Source organism: Argentina silus, assembly GCF_951799395.1.
Source record: "Argentina silus genome assembly, chromosome: 11".
NCBI lineage: Eukaryota > Metazoa > Chordata > Actinopteri > Argentiniformes > Argentinidae > Argentina > Argentina silus.
Window position 1 is genome coordinate 17,482,252 of NC_139665.1, and position 9,049 is coordinate 17,491,300.

The following is a 9,049-nucleotide window of genomic DNA, read 5'->3' on the forward strand; positions in this document are numbered from 1 at the left end:
GGTGACGAGCCCCCGATACTGACATCCCTTTGGAAAGTGAGATTCTGGCATTGGCAGACACACACACACACACACACACACACACACACACACACACACACACACACACACACACACACACACACACACACACACACACACACACACACACACACACAGTTTTGTCTTTCCTCTTTGCATTTGATCCACCCATGAGCTGACTTTGGGGCTCTTCTGTTTATCTTTGGGTATAATTGACTGGACCTATCACAAAGTCCTCTGTTAGATGGTTTATTCAGTGTGAAAGTAAAAAAGCTGTAATAGAATAGAATGTTCATGTCAAATGATTAGTTGATGTAACGCACACTTGGAGAACTGGGCTAAGACAAACATAGGGACATGTTTTACACAATGGTTCCCTGGCTCAGTGGTTGGAGCAAGGTGCTTGTATGATTTATTCCACATTCCATAGTGAATAGGTGTTCACTGTCAATTGCTTTGGATAAAATAAGCTGCTGGAAGACCACATTTATGAATGTGATATTAACAACCTACTGAAAGGCACATAAAGTCAAGCATCATGTCGATACCCATACTGCTGATAGGGCTATACACACACACACACACACACTGTGAGCCACTCAAAACTGAGAAACATACTTACTCAAACAAGGTGGATATGAAAGGTTTTTTTTGTTGACAAAACACCTTAAAGTGGTCATTCCAGTTTCCATGGCTGCACTGTTTGCAGGTTGCAGTCTGTCAATAGTGTGCTGTGAGCCTTTCATACTGCTATGCTTTATTTATCCCTCTGAGATTGCTCATATGACAAAAGGATCTTGATTTTATTATGGAAAGACTGTTGATTATATTGGAAAGACAATCTGAGACTGTGGTCTTCAAAGTGGAAAGATAGAGATAAAAAATGGATTTCACCGTAATCTCATTTATCAACCAGGCTTATATTGTTGTCAAAAACTGCCTTTATGACTTTCCTTATAGGGCACAACCATTTGCACAATTAATTTGCGTTGAGGTATTTTGTGTCCCTAACACTCTGTGCTGTAGACCTACTGTGGCTCAGCAAGCAGGGCACACCCTGGCCCTGGGGCTGTGAGTGAAAGGGACAGACCATGCTGTACTTCCTCCCTGTGTGTGTGTGTGTGTGTGTGTGTGTGTGTGTGTGTGTGTGTGTGTGTGTGTGTGTGTGTGTAGAGAGAGGGTTGCCTGCCTTGTAAGTCACACTCTCTGAAGACATTCCTCTCTTACCTTGTTTCTAAACCCCTCATAATTCTAGATAATTCTATTTACAGTTGCATTTACAGAGAGCATTACAGTTTAAAACATGGCTCACAATGGATCATTAAAAGGTCTTCAATTGTCTGTATGTGTGTGTGAAAGAGAGAGATCCATGTTATTCCTTGGAGAGGAGCTTGTGTTGATGTTCAATTATGTGAGAAAAGGTTGTGGCGCCCTCATGTGGCCATAGACAGAACCTCTATTAGCTACTTTACTAAAATGTGGACTAATGCTACTTTACTATGCTAATGTGCATGGCAGCACAGCTTTACTTGTCTGGATGCATAGTCATTATATGTACAATTTATTGTATGTATCTGTATTCATTTACACTATTGAAATATGAAAACATATTCATATTTATATAGTATAATCATATAGTCATATTCATATGAGATATTTGGGTTGGATTTGAAGCTAATCTCCACTGTGTGTGTGGCTGTCTAGATTAATTGAGCAATCTACATGGACAAGTCCTTGTATCAAGGGTCCTTGCAACCCTAACATGTGAGGAATCGGTGAGGAGTGAAAGGCTGGCATTTTTGAGAAGCGGGTCGGGGAGAGAGATCAGTCCTTCAATCAGTCCAACACTTTATTGTGGCAATACAAGTCAAATAATAAACAATTCTGAAGACTCCTCAAACTTCACACCCATGCTTCCTCTCATCCCTGCCTCTGCTTGTGTCTTGGATGCGTCTTACAGAAAACAAACAAATGCCCCCTCCGGCGCACAAAGAAGCAGTCCTTACAGCGCCGTCTCAGCGCGCTCCTGGTTTTCATCCCTACCGAAGGCTGGAGGCATGCGAGATGCTGGCATTGTCCCAGCAGGGAGACCCGATTCTGGGAAGAGGTACCAGGTGAGGGGGCCTGGATGGAGGTCGCTCTAGCTGGCACCAGAAGCGCTCTGGCAGGGAAGGATGTGAGGGTGGACAGGCATCGGTAAACACTGGCGGTCGGTGAGGAACAGCCGAGAGAGAACCGGGTCAACTGGGTCAGTTGGCGGGTCAGGGAACGGACCAGATGGCTCAACAAGAGCGGTGCCATGGTGTCACCTGCATAAAAGGACAAAAGAGCACATATTGTTTTAGTTCAGATCAATAGATCTCCATTTACAAATGCATTTGTTGCAAAGACCATAACAGCAGCTCGGGCCAAGACCCCAAAAACGGCAAGCACAGGCGACAGTGGTAGAGAATGTCTCTATAGACCTTGGGCTAATTCAAGAGGGGAAATGTTCCATGTGGGGATCTTGTCAGCTCTATACATCAGCTACATTTCTATCTGCACTGCTGAACATTTCAGCTACAGTCACTGAATATAAAAGCCGCTTGTATCCCAAGCCGTTTGTCAGTTGCTGGTTAGAAGGCAAGCAAGATGAAAACCAGAACCTAACCCAGAACCACATTGTGAGCCTAGTGCAACAATAAATGCTAATGTTTCAAGGCAGAACGTGCAGCACTGCCGGTGCCAACTACATCTTTAACCTTTCAAATGTGCAACGAACAAGAGATCGTTGGATAATTCCATTCTAAGCATGCTTGATGGCCAGACGCAGCCATCGGTGATAGTTTATTGCCAGATGGTAAGAGAAACTGCAAGTTACCCATGCTTTATCACACAACATTATAACGAAAGGGAATTCGCACCGACCTTTCTGCCCTTACAGCAAGGTTTAGAGAAACCTCTGAAATACGCCGTTTAATCAAATCAACTTGACCAAAGTGCGGCTTCCCCCGTGCGGAATCGCAGCAGCTAGCTTCCTGGCTGTGACGTACGTGACTTTGAGGAAAGTCACCGAGCGTGCGCCGTGAGGCTGCGTCGGTCGAAATGTTCTGCTGGGTCCTTCTGCACGCCGCTGTACTTTATTTGACCACAAGCTACTCTCTTTGCCACAAGTTACTTGAACTATGGCGTCGCTAACATAAGTAAAAGCTACCTTAAAGTAATCTACTATAGACTGTGTCATGGGAGTTTGCATCACATTTGTGGAAATTAAAGTCTTTCGGTAATCTGCTGCGCTGCGCACCCTTAATGCAACGTAGTCGATCTCAAACACAACCCGTACCGATTCCATCTGTATTCCGTGAGCTCCAACAATGGAACTCTCTCACCCACCTACTTCCGGTAAATGTAAATGTATGTAAAAGAGAATTTCTTCAAAATAAAAGCGTCCAAGTGAAACTTCATTTTAACATAGTAAATAGGGATCAATGAACCACAAATAATATACTAATTATCTTAACAAATATATATTAAATCATCACTATATCATATTTGATATCGTGTTGCCCCAGAAGCGTTTGTAATTGTTCAAATATTCTAATTACCCTGGTGAAATAGTATTGCCCCAGAATAATGGACTGCACAAAAATATGTTTTGGTTATATCAGCTCATCTCTGGTACCAATCTACTCTGCAACACTTCAAGAATGTAGATCAGTTTGAGTCTATAGCGCTGTCTTACAAAAATGTTGCTAGAATGTAATTGTGGCCAACCAGGTCACAGTGTCCTATCTGGATGTGGGCTGATATAATCAAAACATATTTCTGTACAGTCCATTATAGGTGCTCTATGCAGTTCAGATAGGGCATTGTGAGCTGGTTGGTCCCAGTAAAAAGCCATCAACATTTGGTAAGACAGCTGTATACTGAAACTTACCTGATCTACATTCTAGAAGTGTTGCCGAGCAGACTGGTACCAGAGATGAGTTCAGATAATCAAAACATATTTGTGTACAGTCCAGTTTATACAAATAGAATAGGTGTAACATTACATGTAACTGCACCAATATGCAAATTGTACTGATCAAAATTACTTTTTCGAAATGTATATACTTTCTGTACGGTAAGTTGTCCTTATTTCAGCAAAATAAGAGAAAATATCCGGACCCCACCATTTTCAATTCATGTTGTAACTCGCGCTTTTACCTTGAAGTCGCGAAAACGAAACCGGAATTCTTAATGATGGAAACTGTTCGTTATTAGAGCTCACGGAACACAAATACCGATTTCCTTCTTCCTTCCTTCCTACTGCAAAGCAGTTTGGGAAAGGAGTCATTGTAAACATGGCGGCCGCTGCGGGTAGAATTCTGTCCTTCAGTAAAAATGCTAAGGTGCTTGTATCACCTCTGAGGTTGTCCCAACGCTGCTACGTAGCTGTGTCTCACACCGGCGAGGAAATTACTCACACTGGTCAGGTAAGACTCAATGTTCGTCTCATCGCGGCACTTCAACATGACAACATCGGAAAGGCCATTCGATGTTATGCTATCTGTAGCTACCTTGTGATATCTGGAGATGTAATACACAATGCATGACAAAACATTAACACATGTTCCGTCAGATATATTAGTTTCTGAGTACGTTTCTGCCAACCACCTCACCTAATTGAAATTGAAAATCAAGCACCCCACCGACTCATGATTCAGTCCCCCTACTTATGTGTGCCTAAACACAACAGGAGAGGCAGAACATTGAATACAAAATACAGAACATAGAATAAACGTCACTGCAGGCCTTTTCTTTTTGTGTAGATCCAAACATTGTCTCTATCGTTTTAGGTGTATGATGAGAATGACCCCAGGAGGGCCAGATTTGTTGGCAAAGTGAAAGAGGTAAGTTATTATTATTTGCCCCACTGGTTGACGTTCAGATGTTCGAGATTATTATTAATTTAATGGTCCTTATCATTTTGACAGGTACAACACAGAACCAAATTCAGTATGTGCTAGACTGCAATTGATATTAGAGAGACTGAAGAAAAATACTAGCTTCTCTTCAGAGAAATAATGAGCCAGTGGACACTTGTAAGCAGCTGAGTAACTGGGTAAGCATTTACCTATAAAGCCACTAATTGCTCTTGTCCTTGCTGTGTGTTGTAGGTGAACAAGAACTTTGCCATCAATCTGGTGGCCGAGGAGCCTGTCAGTGGCATCGAGGCCAGAGTGGTGTCTTGTGACGGGGGTGGAGGAGCCCTGGGCCACCCTAAAGTCTACATCAACTTGGTAATGACGCTCTGCTCTTTATGTTAAAGAAGCCTCTTCTCTTCCTCTGCTCCCCTTCATCTGCTCTGATCTTTAAACATAATGCAATATCAGACGCCCACAAGATCAGCTTCCACGTTTCCGGTTCTTTGTCAGTATAGAGAAAGGAGCAGAGGCTTGAAGAGATGCCCCTTTAGGTTTAGTTGACATGTATTCAGAGCAAACAATACCACATTCCAAACAGTTGATTAACGATTGATTGGCAAATAAAACATTCAGAATGTTAGAAATTAGAAGTACAGTAGTAATATCCCAAATATATTAGATATCAGTAATACATCAAAAGATGTACCCTGTGTGGGAGTCTTACAAGTATATTCACCGGCCTCCATGACTGGTGATGTTATATGGCATACCACTGTGTTAGGCCCAGGCCACAGGCCAACCTATGCTGTCCGTGAATTACGGATTGAGCCAATGGTTTCTCGATGGGAGTCACCCGTTGACGGACAGCGGAGATGATCAATGTCTGTCTGTGTTCGTTTCATACGTTTTGGTAGTTTTTTGTATGGACAAAAAGAGGTTGAAGGAGTTTAACTTTTCACTGTCCGTTTAGCCGATTAGAAACAAGGTTTCATATTCAGTTGCTAAGTTGTTTGAAAAGTCACACCCCAATTCCACGGATCGAATCGGATAGTGGTTTTATCCATATATGTTTTTTGTCAGACACAACGGTCTGACACCATTGTGTGGCCAGGGCCTTAACCTGTGCTGTGTTTGTGTTCCCAGGATAAAGATACTAGAGTGGGCACCTGCGGTTACTGTGGACTTCAGTTCAAGCAGACGCATCATCATTGAAACTTCCTAAATCCTTCCGTCTGTGTAAATTGTCGTCCTTGTTAATAAATTATATTTCCTCTTCAGTCAGTCTGTGTATGAGTTCAGATGATGATGATATGTGTTATGAAAACTGCACAAGTTGGTGATTACCTCTTACTGCACAGTTGACCCCCTTTCAAATCAAACTGTATTTATATACACGGATACAATACAATGTGCTTTACAGGAAAAATAAATAAAAACGGTATTTAACAGGCTATTCCCCTTCTCGCCAACAGAGGTCTGCAGTGACTTGCCTTAGTTCACACTAATACATGTTTCAGTGAAACAACAAGACACAGGAGAGTGTTGTGGTTATTGTTATTGTAAAAGCTGTGATGTGGTTGGTTTCGACAAGGCTAACCCAATGTAGTCATATTCATACATGTTGCTCTAACAATATCACATATGATGTATGTAAAATAATTATTTAGATAAAGGCGCTCACATTATCAATACATACTTTAGGCTACAAATTATCGGTACCGTAGCCTACATAAGTGAGTATAAAATTGTGAAAGATGAAAAGGCCTATTTGGACCTTTCCTGAAGAATAGATCGAGTAGGTAGCCTACAGTACTATGCACCACCCACAAGGACTATCGGGAGGTCCTTAAGTTAGAATTCCTCTTGCATTTAGAGTTCCTCAGTCTGTGTAGAGTCTCGCTCCGCCAACCCTGGAAGACGTCAGGAGGGATTCAGTCTGAAAAGAAACAGCCGCGCGGAACAATACATGTTTGAAGACGATCATATATATATTTCATCAGGCTTATTCTCCATAGACCTCTGCATGCCAAATTGGCCTATGCTCGAGGTAGGCTACAGACAGCGCTAGCCTGTCCTGTCCCCAGTGATGCAGCCAGTGGAACGGTGTTTTCCACTCGATAGCGCTCAGGTTGGGAAGAGCATCCATGCTGATATAATTGGTCCTGGTGACACAAGAGGAGTGTGTCTGATGCTGTATTAAAGCTCATCCATAGTCAGTCCAGTTGAGGTGATGGAAGGCGAGAGGAGGCCATTGTTAAAGCTAGGCAGGTGCGTCAGAGTCAGAGACTTGAGAGGCTGGCTGTTCGGTTAGTAAGTTGAGGGGTTGAGAGACGTGTAAGTTGAAAGGCGGATAGCTTTAGGTATTGCTCAGAGCAAAATCTTAGGATGAAACTGAGCATATGAATTGTGATGAATAAAACAGCGTCGTAAATGTTTTATTATTCTAAAATACACAGACCGCCTAATAGATGGAGGTGCAATACTCAGAATCTTTAGATAACTGTAGAGCTCTTTAGAGTCAAAACATTTTTACGAATGTGAAATTAAACAGATTTTGTGGTTAGGTTTTGATTAAGGTTACAGATTATGATTCAAACAGAATACTGCATTTCACATGGTTGCACTGTTTTTATGATTTTATTTTTTTTATAATGCTTTAAAAGTTTTGTAGTTTGTAAGCACATACAGGAAGTAAAGGTGGTAGACATTTGGCTCAGGGAAAACTCCCTGGATAATGAGGATAAGTGCCATTTGATTTGCTTTCATTATAGACCCACACACGCACGCACGCACACACACACACACACACACACACACACACACACACACACACACTATAATCACTATATTCTCCCTCAACACAAAATATCCTCTTTTACTGTTTAATTGCCCCATTAAAAGATTTCCCCTTTTAAATATGTCACATTACAGGACTCTGGGCTTTCTGAGGAGCTACCCGGCTCTCTCCCTTTAGCCAATTATCTGAACCACTTCTGACTCACTCTGGGTAAATGTGGCTCACAGACACAGATCTAGGATCTGTTTCCCCTCCACCAAGCTATAACTTTAACCATTAGGAGGAGAACACACAACTGACTGTCGATCACTGCCTAGGAGCAACTTCACCCTGTCCCCCCTTAAGTCACAGATACAGAACTTCTGACCTTTACCATGGAAACGTTGACATGTTCTAGTGCCATTGGTTCCGGCAGTTACTGGGGGAAGCAGACACCTCCGCTGACATGTGACAGGTTTTTGGGAGAGAGTTTGCACTCAGCACTTTGATAGCCCCAGAAGACTTAAGTGTGTGTGACAGGACACAAGAGAGAATTGTGTGTGTGTGTGTGTGTGTGTGCGTGTGTGTGTGTGTGTGTGTGTGTGTGTGTGTGTGTGTGTGTGTGTGTGTGTGTTATGGAGGGTGTTGAGTGGGTAAGTGTTAGACCAAAGGTGCAGACAAAGCAAGAGTGGGAGTTGTCAATAATCTCCTTGCAGACATTCCATCTGAAAACTTCCGCAAGCCAGAGAAGAATGGCAACTTTAACATCAAACGGTGATGCTGTGGAAATACCTTGACATATTGGGGGGAACATAGCTCAGACAGCAGACAGACAGAAGGAATAGAATTCGGTTGAAAATGGTCATAAAAGGTCAAAAGAACTGGGGACAGTTTCAAAATAGGAGTCAGTACACTTCTTGATACAACCCATTAAACGAACAGCCAACAGCTGTGTCCTCATCTCTAAGCTCAAGTCAACACGTAATTCTCTTCTAAATCTACGTGTCACAAAGCCTTTGTTTTCAGCGTAGACGCTTTGTGTTTTTTCTCACATCCCTCACATGCTCTTCTTTACTGCTGTGATGTACAGACAAGCAGGTCTAACCATTAGCAGGCCCGGCATAGAGTAACCCACTGGACTCAATTGCATCACATGGCCCACAGAGCACAGTTTCGTGTGAGACGCACACTAATGTTGAATATCTTGTTTGTATGTCTAGACTGCTTCAGATCGAGAGAGGAGGTAGAGAACAGGGTTCTGGGTGTGAGAGAATGGATAGATGAGAGAGGAGAGAGAGGAGGTAGAGGACAGGGTTATAGGTGTGAGAGAATGGAGAGAGGAGAGAGGAGAGAAAGGAGGTAGAGG

General features: G+C 42.6%; 1 protein-coding gene across 1 annotated transcript; it reads left to right on the forward strand.

Moving 5' to 3' along the window:
• Window positions 1–4,329: 4,329 nt before the first annotated feature.
• Window positions 4,330–6,184, forward strand: ndufs6 (NADH:ubiquinone oxidoreductase subunit S6). Its single transcript, XM_083680113.1, has 4 exons — window positions 4,330–4,475; window positions 4,839–4,892; window positions 5,160–5,282; window positions 6,051–6,184. Exons 1-4 carry the CDS (start codon window positions 4,344–4,346, stop codon window positions 6,117–6,119), a joined length of 378 nt encoding a protein of 125 aa, XP_083536239.1. The 5' UTR covers window positions 4,330–4,343; the 3' UTR covers window positions 6,120–6,184.
• Window positions 6,185–9,049: the final 2,865 nt, after the last annotated feature.